The sequence below is a fragment of the Neolamprologus brichardi genome, chromosome 10 (genome assembly GCF_056152115.1).
Source record: "Neolamprologus brichardi isolate AB-2024 chromosome 10, ASM5615211v1, whole genome shotgun sequence".
Classification (NCBI taxonomy): domain Eukaryota; kingdom Metazoa; phylum Chordata; class Actinopteri; order Cichliformes; family Cichlidae; genus Neolamprologus; species Neolamprologus brichardi.
In genome coordinates, this window is record NC_142113.1 from 30,516,355 (window position 1) to 30,537,860 (window position 21,506).

Here is a 21,506-nt window from a genome sequence, read left to right on the forward strand (position 1 = left end):
TGAAAGAACCCATGATTTGGCTCTGTATGATGACATTACGTTGTTAGGCCTCCATCGCTCAGGCCCAGAGATCTGCAAGTGATCATGGTGACCAAGTTTGCATCTAGTTGCATGAAAGACGCCAGCTTGTTTGCGAACATTGACCAGAGTGATGCAAACTGGAAACTTCAGCAATTTCAAGTGTTTCTCATGTTCCACCGCTGCTTGGCCAGTAGTTGCTGAGTGTTTGCAGACAAGTTGAGGTCTGCAAAGCAACAACGGACAACCGGAGCAACTGGGCAAATAAGTCACAAAGAGATTATTGATGCAAAATCATAGTATCAGCTTATGTTTAGCACTGAAAAAAATTCAGGAACCTAACCAAAAACTTAATGACTTTGAGATGTGGAAAAAATGGTTATTTATTTGACTGAACTAATGCTAATATAATATAATAATGTAAATATATATTCTATCAACAGAATTAAAGTCTTAGAGATAAATCAATGCATGCTTTGACTATTTCTTTTGGCATTTGTCAAGGAGTTTTTGTGTTTGCAAAATTATTACCACCATCTAAAATGTATGCCACGGTTGTCCTAAACTAACAATATTGCTCTTTACTAATCCACCAGTTTGCAAAAGCTCAAAATTGTTGTTATCCATGAATTTGACCAGATTAGTTATTTACTCATCTAAAAATCAGTTTTAGTAAATTACGCTTGATTACCGTAATTGTCGGGCTATAAGCCGCTACTTTTTGCACAAGCTTTGAACCCTTAGTCAGGTGCGGCTTTTCTATGGATTGTCCATGATTTTTGTGATATCATAAGACGATTTGTTTTGTTTGTTCCGCTGTTGTACGGCACTACGTTGCCTGGCGGAAGGGCATGTTGTCAGACACACAGTATCGGGGTTCAAGAGTGGTATGTTGGTCACATGTCCGTCCGCCAGACAACGTAGTGCCGTACGAAGTAGCGGGAAAAACAAACTTCAAAGTAGCGCTACGCGTTCAGCGGGAGGCGTGGATGACGAGCGGTGATAAACTTGCGAAAAGCAAGTTATGCCCAACTCCACCGGTGGATTCTGACAGCGTGGAAAAGTGTGAAAACATCCACGATCACCAACGGATTTCGAAGGGCTGGACTGCTGCATGATGGAGAGGAGGACACCGCCACGGCCCTTCTGAGGGTGTTCGACTCTGACACTGACAACGAGGATTTGTTTGGTTTTGAAAGTGACAACGAAGGAGAGAAGCGGAGAGTGGATGACGAAGCCATCCTGAGCCTGTTCGTATCCGACACTGGAGAAGAGGACTTTGGTGGTTTTAGTGCGCAGGAAGAAGAGAAAGATGGTGGTGAATGACTGACTTTTCTTCTTGTTAAAGCCGTGTCACTGCACCTGAGCCTAAAAGGTAGTCCGAGTCTATTTTTCTGGTGTGCTGTAGGTTATTGTTATGTACTACATTTGTTACTCATTTATGAAGCACAGTACATGTTTGGTACTTGTAATTGCCGCTACTTGTACATATACCTAAAACTTTATGCAAATATGTACCCATAACTTGTTTTTCAAAATATTAATAAAAGGGGTGTGTCTCCAAACAGCCATCTCTTTCCTGACAATTCCCTTTGTGCATATTCTCTTACATATGATAAGTCAACATTGAAACACCTGCAGCTTTTAGTCAGGTGCGGCTAATGTATGCACAAAACAGGACTTTCCCCTGATTTTAGCTTGTGCGGCTAATATTCAGGTGCGCTTTGTAGTCCAGAAAATACGGTAATTTCCAACTTCTCAGAGACATCCAGTATGCTGGCTCGAGTTTAGTTATAAGAATATGAACTCAGTTGGTTTCATATAATAAATAGTAACAAGTTTAGACTTAAACATGTTTGAAATATTTCTAAAATATTAGTGTTCCCTTGTTTTTATGACAGATGCTCTAATAAATTTGTAAATCTATGTATATAATGATGTAAAAAAAAAAAAATTTCCCCTTTGGTCAGAAATGTTGCCTATGTGAAAGTAAAACTTTTCACATAGGCAACATTTCATGCAAGGCATACGTTGAAATTTCTCTTATTCCGTATCAATAGCAGAAAATAGCAAAATGGCATTATGTTAATATGAAGAGGCAGTCACAAGTAAAACTGTTTTGATGGAAAATTAGATTTAGGTGTTCAATTTGTATAAACAACAATGCCTCTGCGCTGGAAATTTCACTCTAAGGAACAATCGCAGTACTATCACACAGGAGCATATGTCCAATTTCATCAAACTACACAGCAGTGGCCTTTGTGTCTAATTGAGTGAGACGACAAAAGTCCTTACTCATTCAAACCAGAATTCAATTATTGTGACGGGCCGTTTTGTCTGTCCGGAGCACGCAGAGAGGAGGGGGAGACCGCTGCTTAACATACTGGCCAAGTCGCAAGCAGTTATGGCTGTGTTGTAGAATAATTCATGGTGAAGTACCAGACAAAAACATAATCTAATAGGGACTTCTGAGTATGATTAATGTGGAGAGTCGTAGATGCAACAGATTATATTTGGCTCATGAGTTGAAACCACAATGAGGGATGCACCATGTGGCTTTACAAGTCTTTTAGCTGCTTAGTTAAAGAGATACGGGGGAAACCAAAGAGAGGGAAGCACATGGGACCAAATTCTTTAAAAGCTGTTTAATGTCAAAATATAGTAATGCTGCATATGAGCATTAAAATCAGTAAGCGCTTATTAAGAAGGAGATGGTTCAGGAAAAATGTGAAAAATGTTTCATTTACACCTGCACTTAGCAACAAGACCTCTTTTCTTAAAAGCTTTACAGCAATTTAAGTTGTGCAACTATCTTCTTCTCATCCAGGACTGCACATTTCTATTGCAGTCTTTATTTAGTCCAGTTGCTTTCTAATGCATTCTAACCCGCTCTCGCCTCTTCTCTCTTCACAAGCTCTCTCCTTCGTCTCTTTTCCTGAAATTGACAACTCTTGAAGTGACTGTAACCAATTCTCAATTTAGTGACAATTACGTGGTCTTTCCTGTTGATTCTGACCCTCTCCTTTTGTTGCACCTTACCATTACTGTTCCCATTTCCTCTGAACTCTCTGCTCTCTGATTTTCATCAAATTTGACAATATCTCCGTGAACACGTATTCTCTCCCGACAGCCTCTTTTTTCCAGTGTGTCTGCTTCCTGAGTATGTCAGTACTCACATGAACTTCAGATTTTTCCCCTTCACAGGCTAACCTTGAATCAGTAAACAGTACTTCATATACTGTGTTGGTGATTTTGGGCTTATTCGTCTTTAATCTTTGACGGCAACACTGAGTCACTGCAGATGACTATACTCTTACCACTTCCTCTGCCCACTCTCAGTGCTAGAGGATGTGCAAAAAGCTAGACAGCATACAGTCTAACTGCTGTGTTCTTACTGACCCCAGTCTCCTGAATCACCACTGCTTCCTGCTAATGGATGATTTGACTTGTCTGTTAAAAACTGGCAGGTCAAAGGAATTCCACAAGAAAACCTTAAATGTTCTGAGGCGCTCTGACAGCAAGCATTTTGGGTCCTCTTAGAAGCGTGATCGTCTTTATCCTATGACGAAACAGGACACAGGTAATCCGAGGGCACCAGGGCTCACTGGATGGCTTGAGGTTTATGAAAATTATGTGAATTATGCAATTTGACCTTCATGGTCTTTAAATCTCAACCCAGCTGAATGCACACGGGAGATTTTGCGCCAACATACTAGAGAATGATTCAACGCTGTAATCCCAATTTCAAATGAATTTCTTTGCCAACAATGATGTCATCACTTCTATACATTTTATTATGACTTATTAGTCATGTGACTTTTGGATACTAATTTTTAAATAATAGAAAAATAGCAATTTTTACAAGATCATGAGTCAGTGACAAGCATGACTGAGGTATTCAGTAGGGGTGGGGGAAAAAATAGATACTGTGTAGTATCGTGATATTTTGTTTGCTAATAATGTATCGATACAGAGCACAAAAACCTTTTTTGTAACAAAATATCGATTTCTGCTGTCCCTGACTTCAGAGCATGTTGATCCTTTTTCTGAGCAAGAATCCTGACATTCCTTCACTGTCCAAATGTGTTTAACTTGTTTTTGGCAGCAATAAACATGACAGTTTACTTATTTTAATTTAAGACATGTTTTATTTTAATTAAGTTTAAAAATGTTTTATTTAATGTAAAATTATATTTTGTTTTAATTTACTTTCAAATTCTTCAGTTGCTGAAGGGGCTGCATAGTTTTCATAAACTGCATAGTTCAGAATAGCTATAATTGTACCAGATGGTTGATTCAGTTAAGTTGGACTAGACTGTAATACAAACCGTTCAGTTTGTCAACAATAAAACTGAAATGAGAGAAAGACTGAGTGTGAGACTTTGATATTAGAGAAAATGAATATTGATAAAGTTTACCTTTATGTACAGAATCTGAATATCGCAAAATATTTTAAAAATTGCAACAATATCGTATCGTGCGTTAAGTATTGTGATAATATCGTATCTTGGGATGTATGGTGATTCCCACCTCTAGTATTCAGTGCTGTCATTTTCTGCTTACACACACACAGACGGTTCATAACCCTGGGTTTAGTATATTCAGTACAAAACTGAAATGCCTGAATCCAAACATTAAACGAGAACCAACACGTCTTGGGAATCAAGTCAGCTTTCTTCACGGATGTCAAAGTGATTTTATTGATTATTTTCGACACTACACTGCACTCGTGTGCGCTCGTCTCTCTTTTTAAATTGATTTTTTACCTTGAAGGATATCTCGTACTGCTCCCCTCCCCAAATCTCTAGACCGGTGTCGTATCCCCCGAGCTCCCAGAACCACTTCCTGTCGACAGCAAACAGTCCACCTGCCATCACTGGAGACCTAAAAGACACAAAGGCACAGTTGAGCATATATTGGAATACAACAGGAAGTATTAAAATGACTTCAAATCTTCCAGGCTGGCCACACATATAAAGTGCCAGGTTTGAACATCCCGTCACTTGCTAAATGCACACAGGATTAAATAAACAGAAAAGTGTTAGAGAATTCCGGCTCTATCCCACTCCAGAGCTGTGTTTTTCACATCCCCACGTGTGTGCGGCAACCCAGTGACACTCTTCACAGCACAAAACCAATTAACCCATCTGAACCAGTGAGAATACTGACTGGGATGACAAGCTCAGCAGTGCCAAACAACATAATAGTCCTCAGCTCAGAGTGCAGTGGGAGCTTCTCCCCGCAGCAAAAGTGAACGGAAAATATCGAACAGCTTCTCATCAGGACACCGACAACAACTGGAGGAAAACGGGAGGAGCAGGCGGGCAGAGAAAGAAAAGTTTTTATCCACGGGGAATATTCTGTATTGAACTATGAAATAATGCAAGACAGATGAGGACATAACCTCACAGAGAGCATTATAAATCCAAGAAAAGCCTCGTTTCCTTCTATTTCCTGAAACATTACAAGGCATTCGTGCCCAGAGTTATCATCTAGTGATACACTAGTGCTCAGAATTTCAGAGCTTTATTTTTATTTTAATCTAAATTGTAGCAGTATGGAAATTAATAGCAAAGGGCGTAAAAGGAAAATAAATTGGAGGAATACAGAATTAATTTTCCAATCGGTCTCATGTTGAAACACCACGTTTGTCTTTGTTGCAACCAAGGTGGATACTATTGGTAGTGAATTATGAGTCTAGAGCCGTTAGCATGGACGATATGATGGGCTTGGACCATAATCTCAGGTCCCATCAGTGATCAGAGAGATCGCTTGCCAACTTTGGCTTTTTTCCCCTTAAATGAATCATTAAATCAAAGAAATTTCACATGAAGTTAATCTGCCTCTTACCAGCAGCACTTTTCCATTTTTTTACCGTTAGTCCAAAGTATGTATTATGGTGGTAACGATGGATAGAAACCGTAATGCGTAACTGCTCCTTAACAACCAGCTTTGTGATCGTAGTGATAAAAACTAAAATGCAAACGAGACTGAGCCTAAATCGCACATTAAGCATCATAAAGGCCATAAAAACACGAGCTGAGGTCACTTCTCTTGTTTTCCCCTGCCTACGTTTGTTCTGATAAAGCGCGGCTTTCTGCAACAGTTTGAATAATTCTTTCACACAGGCATACTTGACCTGTCTGACCAGATAACTGTGCTTGTGCAGTTCATTGTCCATAACTGGTGACTGCTGCATGCTGGAGGAAACAAAGTGAAGCAAACACAAAGCTGCCACACAAACACACACAATCTGCTTCCCTGGAATAGCGCAGAATGAAATGCACCAGACAGACTTTCATCACAGGACAAAGGGTGAACAACAGTAGCTGCAGGGGCACAGAGAAACAGTGCTGCGTGTCTGTGTGTGAGTGCTGATGGTGGGTATGGTCAGCAGACTGTGTGAGTTTAGCAAAGAGAGCGTAGACACTGCGTGGGCACTGATTTATGGGGTGGTGATTGTTAGCTCTTGTTCACCGGAGGGAGAAAACACAAACACTCTTCCCAGAGTTGTGTGGAAGGAAACCCAGCGGCTTTTGGGAATGAAAGCACTGACATCTCGCAAGCTAGTCAATATGAAGATCGCTTAACCACAAGTTAAAGTTTAATCTGACAGGGTAACAACCACATGTATGTTCGACTATACTAATAAACAGGCATAAAACATAATAAAACAATTATTGATTTTGCCCGGGAGCCAGTTGCACTCCACTGTACGCCAGGCCAGGCGACATCATCTCAGGTGCAGATGCTTTAAAATGCTTCAGGTGATGGAAACAAACCATGTCCCATTCAAGATCGTCTCATCTATTCCATTCGTCTCAATTAGCTTGACTAGGTCGATGGATCAGCAGCTTTTGATTGTTTCAAGAACAGGTCATTAACTTCACAGTCAATTATAATTTGTAGTGTATGGTAGGACTGGGCGATATATAGAGTTTTTTTTAAAATATTGGGTCATATTGCCCAGCCCTAGTGTATGGTATTAATGACTGCACCTGTACACCCTCTGATGTTTGGAATTCAGTTTTAATGGCTCGATTTGTTTAGATTTTGTCCAATGTCACGGTGGACTGACTTGACAGTACATTGTCTTTCAGTCTATGAGATCAAAAAGCTGTTTTTGGACAGTAGGATATTATTATACATTGCTAAATCCTTGATTCATATAAAATGAAATTGAAAACAAAATCCGCATTTGGTTAGCATCATCAGATATACTGCACACCAAAGTAAAACAGGGCATTTCACTTAATTCTATATGCAATTTTAAATGCATCTGACATATTATTCTATGCATGCATGTCCAATTAATATCTGTATTATAAAACTAAATTCAGCTTCCATATCTGTCAGATTCTGTGGAACCTCTAATTCATCATTTTGTGGTCATTTGTCGTGCTTGTTTCTCACAAATGCCTGAACACACACGTGAACATTCACAAAGACCTCTTGAAAACAATGAATTCCATTCTCTTTCAAACAGGGAGCCACTACTCAAAACCAGAAAAAAACCCTGTTGCTGCAAAACACTTAATTTAAAATGATAATGAGTTAACCCAGTCACCACTCACACTGCTGCTCCTGAGTTGCTTAGCAACTACTTTGTTTTGCCGCTGTGCAGAAAAAAAATCTGTTTGTGGAAGAAGAAAAAAACATTTTGGGAGGACATATTTAATTCATTTTATTCAGCCATATAATTTAATCAGGGTTTCGTATACACAGTACTGTGCAAAAGTCTTGAGATGCCCCTCATTTCTTTATATTTTGCTAGAGAAATGAAAAATGCATGCAGTGATTAACTGAAACATAAATCACTTCAGTAACACAGTATATTGGACAAACAGGACTTTTTCCACTTCTAATGAGCTTTAAAGTCAATACAATACTCCATCAGCCCATCATGGCTGAGGGCTGAACTCAGTGACAGTTACTGGTTGGTCTCCAAATGGTATTACGTGGAGTATTCGTATTTCCATCAGCTTTGACAAGACCCCCAAAACCAGTGGCTGAAATGAAGGGTGGCTCAAGACTTTTGGACTGAATTGTATGAATCTGACTTTGGCGTTCCCAAATTAGTTCCTCTATTCAGCACCACCTGAGTCAAAGTTATCGGTATCTCTAAAGCCAAACTAAACATCTCCTTCATTGAATCATGGGATTAACAATTGTGGGTTTACAGTTAGGTGCCGTGACTATTTGGCAGTGTTGGGCAAGTTACTTTGAAAAAGTAATTAATTATAGTTACTAGTTACTTCTTCATGAAAAGTAACTGAGTTAGTAACTGAGTTACAAGATTCTAAAAGTAATTAAATACTTGAAAAGTAACTATTGCGTTACTTTAAAACGAAAATCTGGGGTCCAGGGTATAATTGGCCATTTTTGACTACTTTTGATTTTCCCTCCACATTTCACCTTTAAAAACTATTTCCTTTGCCCTGTTTGGTATCATTCTTTTCAGCACAACCTCATGTGTCTGAATTTACAGTTATGTTTTCATTTTGACATACTGTATTAACACAATTGATCTAAAAATCACACAAAAAACATAAAATCCGAGTAGAAAAAGTTATTATTATATTTTTTTACTGTAACAACCACAAACATGTTTAATGAATCATATTTCATAACTTTAAATACAAATATAAATTGTATGCACAAGTTTTGCAAACAACAAAGTTCTTTGCAGCCATTTACCTTTTACCCTTTTTTAATAACCATTTCAAACTATTTACAGAACAATCAGCTGTTCTTCAATAAGATGTCACACAAATTATTTGTGCCACTCCAAAAAAATAATTTCTGTCCACTATAAAGGAGAACATCACAGCCTGATACCTGCAGGTCTGACTGCAGCAGGTGTATCACTCCTGTTTCTACCTGAAGACAGCAGTCGCCTCATTGTTCTGACACAACACAAAACTATCCACAACACTACAAGACAACACATTAACTACACACTCCAAACACGCTGAACATCACAAATCTCTCACATCTCAAAACTCGCTCTCTCTCTTTTTCTGCTGTCTTCATCTCTCTCACCTTGTTGCTTTGTCATCTTAAAGTGGTCATGTGATTGGCTTACCACGACTACTTTATTCTTCCTCAACAAACAGCAGCACTCATGCGATTGTTTTGCCCCTGAGCTCCAGGTGTTGTGCCAAAAAGTGATCGTCTACCAGACAGTGATTGCCGCAGCTGCTTAAAGCTGTAGCGCCCAGATTACTTACAGCTACTTCTGTGCAACTGATATAAACTGCAGTAAGCTGAACACAGCTTCAACCGTCTGTTTGTTGAAAAATAGTAACGCGACCGCACCGCATTTTCTTGTTAGTAACGGTAACGGCGTTGTAACGATAGGAATAGTAATTAGTTCGATTACTTCTTACTGAAAAAAAGCAACACCGTTAATGCCATCACTGCTCTTAGTACTGTGGTTTTAAGAGTCGCCGCAACTGTGCAGAACCACAGTTAACGTCTTTATTTTTGGGTCTATGTGTCTCTCCATAACATGGTTCTTCTATAGTGAGGATAAATTACAAGATAGGGGGGACAAACATACCTCAATCTCTTGATAATAACCACAAAATAAACAAAAATATATTCTGATCCATTTCCAGATCAATCACTACCTGAAAGGTCTTTAAGTATCTCATGCTTTACCTGACTCAGTCAACCTTTTAAGATGGATGAAGTGGATAGCCAGCACTACCGAAGATCCTCTTTGCTTTTGTAATATGGGTCCGTCTTCGCCTTGTCAACGTAATTCAGTGTTGTACCACACTGAAAACAATCTGTCCAGAGCGTGGGTCCCAGTCTCATGTGCAGACAGCACAGTCTATTTACTTTAAAAATGTCATTACTTTATATCAAACAGACACAAACACACACACACACAGAGAAAGTCTGCAGACCATCTGCTAGTACCACGACCCCATACAGACTCTTTTTGATTACCTGTTCACCCACACTGTGAAGCACAAGCTGAACATCGACCGGTGCGATGGTGGCCACAAATTTGTCCAGCCAGGTTTGCGAAACGCTGCTGTAGTGTTTAAAGACAAGAACGGAAATTCAACCACTCTGAATGCCTGTAATTACCTTCCTACGCATGTCAACATTAAACTTTATTTCTTTTCAATAAAAGAAAATCACAATAGAAATGGAAATGGCAAATTGGATTTGCACAGTACAGACTTCAGTCCTCCGCCACAGAGCAGCTCTACTGAATTAATATTGACCGGCATCGACTAAAGTGACCTTAACAGGCCAGAAGCAGTGAGAAAATGCAATACCATAAGTAAAGTACTGGGATCAACATGTACATTTGCCAGAATATAAAATCTCCGTACCCATTCGACTGCTGTCAGAGTAAATCAGATTGATGATACCGCAACAATTATGTTTAAATTAAATCACGATTTCATAAACTTTAAGTTACATTTGATTTTGGCAAAGTTGTTTACTTAACAGCATTTATCAGAACTGTGAAAATTATATTTATTGTCCTGTTAGTTTTGTACTTTTATTTATTGTTTTAACTGTAACTGATGAATGGTAAGTTTGCTTGTTTTACACCATCTTCTCAGACAAAGTACCAATTCCTACAAAGGAACAGAATCTATCTTAAATCACCAAGAATCGGGGAGTGTATTTGAGGAAAAGGACAGCATGGTCCAGATCTTTTTCTTTCTTTTTTTTGTGTCCCGTTTGGATCTTTAGCCATCAGAGTTGTTGTCTTAAGGCCAAGAAAGATGCCAAGCGGATTTATTTTACCAAGTGGATCATCATGGCCTTGCCATATTGGTCCATTTGATTGACTGTTACGTGTCTGCAGGCTGCATGTTTTCTTTCCCTCTCCTTTTGTTTGCCGTTCCCTTAGGTCGCAGACTGCAGGCTGATGTCAATCTGGGGCCGTCCAACTAATTAGAGGAGGGAGGCCCTGATTGGCCAATCCAGGAGTGCACACCTTGATAAGGAGACTCACCTGTGGCTGGGCGTGGCTCTCTTCCCTCCTTTGAATTGTTTGGCACATGTGTGAAGTTTTTCTGCTGTTCTTTTGTTTGACAATTGTGGTGGGAGTAAAGTGGACTAGGTAAGTTTGGGGACCCCATACACTTACTCACATAGAGTCTTTTTGTTAGAAACACTAGGTAAGTAGGTTGGTGCCACCCATGTAATTTTGAGCTTGTTTTGAGTTGAGGTTTAGGGTCTTTCCCTCGTGTTTTTGCTTTTCTAGGATAATAGCTCAGCTAAGTTTTGGATTTGTCTTTTTGGTGTTTTTTTTGGCACAACCTAAAGAAAACCTAAAGAAAGAAAACCAGAGGGGAGAAGAGACGGTGAGAAAGGGGGGAAGAAAGAAAGAAAAACAAACAAAACACCTGGATCACCTGTATGGAGAAAAAAAAACAGAAGAGAAAGCAAACACAAAAAAAAAAGATCTGGTCTTTCTAACAAACAGCTGAGATTAAACTACAAATGCTCAAGTTGATATTCTCCATTTCAGTCTACTGACCTTGGGGGGGAAAAAAGAAAGACTTAAAGCCTGACCTAACTGCTAAATGAAACTTAAAGAAGCAGAGAGAGAGACAAAGAGCGGGGGGGGGGTGAGAGAGACAAAGAGCGGGGGGGGGGTGGGAGAGAAATGAAGGGAGTGTTGATGGCATTAACAAAAGGGACAGAGGCACGAGGACAGGGATAAAAATCATACTCCATTACCCTCAAACACACACGCACGCACACCTCCGAGATGGATTTCGCCGGCCCACCATGCCTCGTTCTCCACTGCTGCAATGTCAGAGTGAAAATGAAAATCTTTGCGACTCAAATTGGATTTGCACTGATGAAGGTCATTTCATTGGGTAAGAAGAGCAGACTAATTCACGAAATGAGGATTGATTCTGATTGTTCTGCAGCTCATTTCTTCTTTAGTTTCTTATCCTCCTGCATCACCGCCTGATCATGCCTGCAGCGTTTCCCCAGGATAGTCAAATATTCTCTGGCATCCAAACATGGACAAATGTCTAACTAATCCCTCAAAGCTCACAAATGGAGAGTTTGGCATCCCGTGCAGTTATTTGGTTATTTATTTATTTCAGCGTCCATTACTTAAATGGTACAGAAAGGGGAAGAACGTATGACAAAAACCTATTAGGCTTCTTTGCAGAGAGGCAGTGTTGCCGGGGAATCAATCCAACAAAAGTGGCCTCATGGCACTTTACATTGTAAGGTCAAAACCTTCCAATAATATAGAAAAGAAACTTTATAGACAACACTCAAATGGTTAACTACATGTGCAGCCAATCATCTAGACAAGAGACTCACAAATTGTCAAAAAATAACAACACGCACACAAAAATCTCTCAGCTCATTCTGTCCAACCAACAGCTTGAAACGTCGACATAAACAATTTAAAAAACTCCATATGAGGGACAACTGTAGTCACAATGATGTCACTCGTTGGGTTGTGATGTTCATTTTCAGCATCATGGTCATCACCAATGTGTTTTTTGTTTGTTTTTTTAGGATCCTGCTTTGAAGGGAGAGGGTCGAGTGTAGAGCAGGGCGATATGACCAAAATATTTATCACGATATACATTTGAAAATTTGCGATAACGATATAACTGATGATATAATTGACACTAGACAAAATACTTTACAACTCCTCAACTTTATTAGTGCAAAAAACCCCATCAATGTATTTTCACTTAAACAAGCAGCTGTTTTTTATCTGCATTAAAGTTATATAAAAATTTAACAGTGCAAATGCAAATTTCTTGCTGACAGTTTAACCAAAAGGCATTTCCAGTGGAAGTTGGCCGACATATCCTCAGCATAACCATGTATAATATCCACAAAACTTAAAAAGAGGTTATACACACACAATACGGTAATATTATGTTGAAGCACAGTACGTATCACTCCACGAGGCTCCTCCCTACGATAGCCGTAATGCTCCGACAATCCATCAAGCTGTTCGGCTTCGTAGCTTAGCAACGTTGTACCGAAACATTTGACAGATTTTCGAGCGCCGTGTACATAAAATCGTTTCGAGGTCAGTAAACACAACCAGAATTCATACATAAGGCACACGGGATTATAAGGGGCTCTGTCGATTTTCAGAAAAATCAAAGGATTGGTTTTAAGTGTGTCGTATTTTCCAAACAACACGGTAACAACAACGGCCCGCTAGCATGCGCTACCAAAAATAGTGCTTTGTTGTGTATCTGATGGACGAAAGCTAAACCAGTCCCACACCACTGAAGCTGCAGCATTTTTACAAACCAATTCTGTTGTGTGCAATTCTGGTTCATCAGTTTCATTCAACGATCTACTTTTGCCCGTCTCATTCTTCGTCGCCACCATGCTTTTTCCGCCATGTGCATATGTAAACAAAGGCACTGCTCATGTGGGTTTTATCCATATTCTATCGCGATATTTCATTTTCACGGTATTACCGTGAACAGTATGATATGGCCCAGCCCTAGTCGAGTGCCAGTTATCATCTAAGCTAGCAATGTCAATTAGTGCAAAGAGCACCCACGCACCACATGAGTCCAACACAGAAACCAATACCTGCTAATTACTGCAGGTACAAATAATTGGGTAGAATTTCCCTCACCAAAACTGAAGCACAGACATTTTCAGTGGGCTTTTAGTACAATTAACCACACAGTGAGCCACATGATTTGCCAGACAACTGCATTACAAATGCTCCAAATAGCACAAACACAGTTGGAAGGTCCACTTCCAACAAACACAGTTGGAAGTGGACCTTCCAACTGTGTTTGTGCTATTTGGAGCGCTGGAATAAGCTGAGCTGCAGCCCAGCGATGGAACCCGTCTCTCAATATCTCTATATGGCTGAGTTAGAAAAATAAATAAATGAATCACTTCCTATTTCATTTTTATAAAGTTTTGTCTTATTAGATAGAGTTTGACTTAGTTTGAGGCCATTTGACAAACTGCATTTTTTGGAGTTGTCATGCTGTATAAAACACGAGGTGACTGTGAAATGACCTAAATATCCACCGATCTCTAAATTGTTTTAACTCTAGAACTCACAGATCGACATAGATCTGTTTTTTTAAGCTATTGCTGCATAAAAGCTAATACAATAGCAGCTAAAAGTAAAGGTTAAGTAATTCCTTGAAGAGCTCTGCCCAAACTGAAGTAGCAAAATAATATAAAAATAGCTGAATGTCGCTCTTTTCCCACTCATAAAAGTCATAGTTCAGTGCTGCAACATAATCAGTCTTTTATAATGACATAGCTTTTGATATAGATCTTGTACTGGCATTAAAAATCAGAGACAACGTTTAAGGCAGCGAGCTGGCATCTTCACTTCACCGCCACACTGGTTCATTGAAATCCGAGAAAGCTTCCATTTCTCTGTACAGTCTGGAATGTAAGACTGGGATTTTGGCATTTATCCACTTTGGAAATGGAATTCATTTTCACGTTTTGCAGCTTAATGGGGCAGTAGTCGAGTGCTTTAGTATCCATCCTATGCAACACTCAGGTGCAAACGCGTGTATGAGCATAGCAGTGCCGACAAAGACCTTCAGTGAATAAACACTGTGTGGTGTAAATCATTCAGAGGTGCACAGCTCAGACAAACCTAGTTGAAAAGCTTTAAGTCATGGCACAATCAGATAATGGGTATAAAAAAAAATCCCTAACCAAGTATCAGAGTCACTCACTCAAAGGGTTCACTGGGGTCGTCCTTCTGCAGCTCTGTGGGGATCGGGATCCGCTTGTAATACATTTCCCAGTCAAACGCCCCTCGCATGGCGTCGCCCGCCTGTGTTTCATAGCCAAAGTTGTCGTGGTCGATGACATCAATCATCGGGCATACGATAGTCTTCCTGTTCTGGGCGATTCGGTCTGAGAGGGACAGAAGGAGGCACACACGATGGCGAGCAGGTTATGACAACAGATGGTGCAGAAAAGTAGTTTCCAAGCTTTGTGGCTTTAGACCTTTTACAGCCAAGCAAAGCCTACTCGCCCCTCCTGTCCACAGACTGCAGGTTATGAGGGGTCGGTGGGCTGTTTAAACAACTGGTGAAACTACGTGTGTGTGTGTACACAATGAAAATTTGCTCCTGTGTTACAAACTGAAATGTATCAATCCTGACCATTTTTTTAAAAAGATTTATCTTTTACCATTGGTAAAAATCATGTTTTTAGGAAGAAATAAAATGATTGATAATTTTTTACAAAATATGAATTTATTTTTCTACCATTTGCTTTTACAGGAAAAAAAGGTTAAAAGGTTTCAGTTAGGGCTGCCACAAACGATTATTTTGATAGTCGACTAGTCACCGATTATTTTTGTAATTAGTCGAATAATCAGATCATCATTGATTGGACATAAAACGTACATCTTATTGCACCAGCAGCATCTACTCTTATATAACTATCATTAGCTTACAGCTTTAAGTGTTTAAGGTCTGTGCTAACTAAAAATAAAGACAAGATGAGAGTTTATTAAATTTTAATGACATTTGCAGATTGTTTCAATGGAGTTTAATCTGCTTGACATTTATTCAGCTGTGTAAAAACTATAACTTTAATCTCAGCCAAACCGATTTAATCAGGAACCAATAAAATACTACAAAAAAGCCAAACAATAACATTTTTAAGTTATCTAAGTGACTTATATATCATGTTTAACCTGAGTAGCGAAAGACAGCGGTGGGTTTGAAAACATTTGCCAGGAGTCCGGTGTTCTCAACGGCTCTAGTGAGCCTAGCCACCAGCTAGCTATCGAGCTAGTGGGTAACAGACGTCTCCGAAAACGTCGGAGCGCTTTTGAAAATATGTGGCGTCTTGATAAACTGAGCAGATATTTGAGGTTTACACAGCTACATTCTCACCTGAAAATATGTTAATCGTTTATTTTGTGACCCAGAAAGAATAATAAGAGTAATATAAAAACTAACTAGCTTGACAACTAGCTGGGTCGCGCTATGAATTCTGGGACGCAGCTTCTTCTTCTTCTTCGGGGTTTAACGGCAGCTGGCATCCTTGTACATGCAGTGCTGCCATCTTCTGTTTCAGTCCGTTATTACACTCTTAAATCCTACTACTTATTCCTGCGTCTTTTGGGATCTTACAAAGCGTCAAACGAAGCGTCGACTATTAAATTAGTCGTCGACGATTTTAATAGTCGACGTAATCGTGGCAGCCCTAGTTTCAGTATTAATCAGTAACATCTAGCTTAGATTTATTGCTTTGTGACTGAAATCTAATGGATGAATTATAACGCACACTTATTTTACACGTGTCATTGTGTTGTCATTAGCTGTGTGCGCATAATCAAAGCAGCGTACAGATGTAAAAATGTCGTAAACCTGCAGTTTTTCTAGTCGTCAGTAAGGGAGCCACTCCTCTGACTACAGCAGGTTAGATCCCACAGGAGTCACAAAATGACCCTACTTCTCGTTTGAATGATATCAAACACTTTTCTGATAAGCACATTTACCATTTTAGCTCACACACCTCAGGTAGTTGTAACAAACACACCTGCCCTTCAGACAGCAATACACAGAGTAGAGGCACCTTAGATCAAATGCTGCTGGTCACATGATCACATTACATGCAAACCATATGCAGTCCAAGCCCATATAATGAGTAAAAATACTCATTCTAACTCATATCCTGGATTTCAAAATGTGATATGTATGCTTAAATGTCTGTGTGGGCTGGCATTAACATCGAGTGCTACCAGAAAGCATGATCAGGAAAGTTCAGCTGCTAATCACCAAGCGTATGAATCACACTGTGGCTTGCTTGAGCTATGTTGGCACTGAGCATGTACATCTCCCAAGGAGAGAACACTTTACTCTATCAATAAGAACTCTTTTGGATTTACACTTCGGCTCCTAAAGGTCTCAATCAATAAATTAATGTTATTTTAGTTGTTTTTATGATCCCTTCTGGCTGCTTCAGCTTCTGGCTGTCTGTATACAGCCTGTATTGGAGGTTCCTCACTTTCATTTTTCATTTATTTTTTTGGTGCTTTTCCCCTAAGTGTTACATTTTTCTTTTTTGGATGAATTTATTTATTTACTTATTCAGAGATTCAATAATATTTCAGTTAACAGTGTGTAATGCACCACCCACACATGACTTTGAGATGTTATTTGTCTAGCAACTATGTAATATATGGGCTCTGAATGGACATCTTCACGTGATGAGCTCACATGACCAACAACATTCATTATCTGATGAAGAGCAGTTGTGCTTGAAACAAAACAAACATGATGGTTGTTGAAATGAGGCAATGCAGAGTGAGAGCTGTTGTCTAATTTTTTGGCCCAGCAAATGTCCCACTTTTTGGTATATTTTATTCTATTTATTTATTTTTTAAAACGTATTTAATAGATTTTTGGACACTTTTATTTTTCCCCAAAATGAGTTTAACGTCACACGTAAATAGCAGCCATCAAGGTTATGACCTGGGCACACAGTGCAGGCCGGTTGAGGATCGGGCTTATGTTAAGGGTGATGGCTCAGTAATGAAGTCCTCACCCAGCAGTGGAGGCAGCCAGTTCACATTGGCTTCACAGTGCGAGTCCAGGAAGGTGAGGACTTCTCCTTTAGCAGCAGCTGCTCCAAGCAGGCGAGTCCGGATCAGACCCTCCCTCTTCTTGGTCCTCAGGATGCGAACCTTTGGCAGCCGTACCATGTACTCCTCTAGCGCCACCTTAAGGTGTTCTGAAGAGACAACATGAGAGAGAGCATAATTTAAAGAGGGGGGAAAAAAAATGCCATAATGGTATAGAGAGGATCAATATCATACCTTGTTAATGCGTGCAGGTAAATATGGATCTACTGGCATGAACTGCTTCAGAAAACCGTCCACAAATAGGAAACCCTCACAACAAAAACGCTCTTCAAAAAACATGAAACAAAAACTAACCCATTAGCTGTCACCATCAAACACGACATCTGCTTCTGCCACATGCTCCACACCGAAATGTCCCCCTTAAGGCCTCTACATCATAACGTACTTTCACCCATACAGAGAAAAACTTTATATTACTTACTTTTCTACACTCACTGACTTTTTTTCCCCCTTTTTTTATATCTGCAGTCATTAGACAGAATGTTACCCTCAAGAGGAAGAAACCAACTGCGAGGAAAGAAAAAGGAATTAAATAAGCCCCTCTAATGTGCGGTCATAAAGCCTTTTGGCAAGAAATTAAAAAAAACAAAAACAAAAAAAACAAAAGAAAAAAGAAAAACAGTGCTACTGCCAAAATTGTGATGATGTTCATTCTACCCAAAACTCATAATGTCCCATTATGCACCTTTTTCCCTACAACAATCCCTTCACTGAGTAAATTACGCGATCAAAGAGTTTTATTAAAGTTCATGTCAGAGCCACTGGTCCTATGCATGGCAGCTGTGCCATTTTCCCGTGTTTCTCTAGCAGCAGTGACAGTAAATCTCAACTCAGAGTGAGGTGTCAGTCAAATGGTCAGTTCCATCGCCTAAAATGGCAAATACACTGGAACAGGGTGGATGGTGTGTGTGTCGGGGGGGGTATCTATATATATGGCGACATATAAAGACAGGGCAACTTGAAAGCATCAATCAATCAATCAGAGACGGGGCTTATACATGCACATTTTCTCCAATCTTTCATCACAGCTCGCCTTTGACAGAAATCAATCCTGCTCTAAATGGAGCCTTTAAGTCTTTCTGCTCAAACGCCCAGTCAGCTGTGACAGGTCAATAAATATAAAAATAAGTCACACTTAAAGCCGCGTTTCAATGGCCATCTGTCTAGTGTTAATGTTTCTAAAGCTGTCGACCATTGCAGAGAAAAACCCAGAAAGTCCAGTGTTGTAGTATAAAACTGAATGTACTTCATCTCAATCCATCCATCCATCCTGTGCTTTTCACTTTGTTTAAATATTCAGTAACCACCAAAAAAAATCATTTGCACTTAACACCACCTCAAAAGGGGAGCATCTTGATAAGACGCTATATGTTACAAACCAACTGGACATGAATGGTCACAGTTATAATGTTATCCACTGTGAGCAAAGGCAAAACAGATGCACTGGAAAAGCAAACCACACAAAGTGTGCTTCTTAAATAGTCTCCAACTGACAGACATGACTCAGCAGTGTCTTTTAATCCATCTGTCTACTGTTAGACAAATGATTTAATTGCCTCCAAATCTGACGTCTACCGTGACTCTGCAGAGGATCACGTTCCAGCTCACCAAACGGTCAAACTACAGCGCCACAAAACAAAAATGCAACAAATGTCACATCAAGTAAAAAAAAGAAAGAAGTCATGATCAAAGTGTGTATTCACCATTCTAAAGGTACTGACCAACTACATTAAAAATGTATTTATTTAGTGCTAACTCACAATATATTAGGACACATTACATTATAAAGTTAAGACCTTGCAAACCCAACAAACTCTGCTTTCATTGAACATTATCCATGCTGCAATCTCTGGGGCAAAAAAAAAAGAAGCCTGCACAGAAGTCTCAAACACAGCAAAGATGGTGTGTGTTTCCATTCAGTTAAGTTAGATTCTAGCATTTTATTAGCACTAATAGTTTCTTAACACCAATTAACAGAGGAAAACAAGTGTTTCTGTGAATTGTTCATACAAGTTTCATGTGCAAATACCTATCCAAGCTCATCATTTTGGTACTTCACCCTCTAGTCCAAACATGGTAGCTTCCAGCTCCCCAAAAAGCTAACACAGAACTAACTAACATAGAAAGGACACAATTAAGGCTTCAAGCAAAATTTCTGCAGGCGTATCACAAGCCCAGTGGTTTGACCTGGACCAGTCCAAAGCATTATTAGCCCATCACTACATCCCCTCTATTTAAAGAAGTCTAAATTATTCATAGTAATACACGAATGAGATCCAGTGTGACTCAGGCAAATAAATGTGTCTCATTGTACCATTTTTTCTCTTTTTTGCACCTCTTCTCTGCATCAACATCAAAAATGTGAACACGAACATTTCTCAGGACTACGAAAAGAGAACATTATATACATAATAAAGGAAGATACGCTTTACATTAAAATATTACCTCTGTCAGTGTTCCTCCTTACAAATGACCCACTGTCACAAAGGAGCTCCCTCTAACACGTCCACTAATTGGATTTTGAATATCAGAAGGGTAGAAGGAGGAAAGGCAGCAGTCCTGCTCAAATGACTGACAGTGTCTTTATCTCTGCACTCAGTTGTTTCTTTCCAGCTGTAATTCTTTCACTTTTTGTTCTACCTTTGTTGCTTCACTTCCCAACCTTCATCCCTCATCCCGCTCGTCTCTGTTCTGATGCTGCTTGGCAGCCATTGCCTCTTGGAGAAGGTACTCCTAATCCCAACAGACATCAGAGGCACTGAAAATGGGAGAACTGGCCAAAACCGACAAACCAGAAGCCAGCTGGTCCTCCGATTTGTCTCCATCCTCAAACTTTCACTTCATCCTTTTTTTTTTAAACTTTCCTTAACTTTTTTAATGAAACTGAGGCTAAGAAGATGACAGCTCATCACTTGAAGCCCAACACCAACATTCACCATCATTTCCCAGCTAGTCCAAAAAGACAGGATCTGGTCCAAACACACCCCAATCGGACATTATTAAAGCAAAGCAAAGTGAATTAGACAACAGCAGTAATCAAGACCAGAGTGAGAGGTGCTGTCTATCAAACTGTCACAGAGGTCTCTGCTACGTAATCCTGAAGGCCTCAATTGAGATGCAGCCCACCTCAAGTGGTCTGGCTCTAATTAGCCCTATCCAATTTGAAATATTAAAAAAAATACTTTAAAGCCAGGAAATAATTTATTTAGCAAACTGATAATGAAATCCAACTTTGGTCTTTCTGTCTCTCCCTGTTGGTCCTGTGATGGACCAACAACCCAACGTGCCCCACTTCCCAACCAAATTAAAACTGGTATAAGTTCTGATAGTTGGAAAAGTTCTCAAAGCACTTGCCTAACATTGGGTTGTTTCCTTGTACGCCACCAAAATGCCTCTGACCTGTCTGGGGCATTACAACAGGACCTTTGGGGATATCCTGTGGTGTTTGTAACCAAAATGCTGGCAGTAGCTCCTGTGGGACATGTGGGCTGTGGGCTGCAGCCTCTATGGAGGAGGCTTAGTCCACCGAATGCTGCCAATTCTAGATTGGATTGGGATCTGGGGAGGCAGGAGGCTGGAGGTTGGGTCAGTGCCTTGGGCTCATTGTCATGTTTCTTCAGCTGTTCCTGGGCAGTTTGTTTTGTGGCAGAACATAATGTCCTGCTGGGGGAAGCCAATGACACTGAGGAGTGTACAATAGCCTTTAGCTAGGTTGTACGTGCCTAGGTAACCTCAAAATGCATGACATGTCGCAGCCCAAAGACTCACAGGAGGCTCTTGCATGATCAATGTTATTCACCTCACCTGTCAGAGGTTTTAATGTCGTGGCTGATAAATATGTATGTAGTGAGATAAA

At 39.8% G+C, this 21,506-nt stretch overlaps 1 protein-coding gene across 1 annotated transcript in view; it reads right to left on the minus strand.

The window, feature by feature from the left end:
• The window catches only part of LOC102785365 (polypeptide N-acetylgalactosaminyltransferase 10-like), a 133,574-nt gene that overhangs the window by 31,532 nt on the left and 80,536 nt on the right, over window positions 1-21,506 (minus strand). Inside the window, exons 5-7 of the mRNA XM_087847527.1 lie at window positions 17,554-17,739; window positions 14,721-14,904; window positions 4,785-4,902 (exon numbers count right to left, since the gene is read on the minus strand). Coding sequence (XP_087703653.1) covers window positions 4,785-4,902; window positions 14,721-14,904; window positions 17,554-17,739 — 488 coding nt within the window. The remainder of the gene's footprint in view (window positions 1-4,784; window positions 4,903-14,720; window positions 14,905-17,553; window positions 17,740-21,506) is intronic.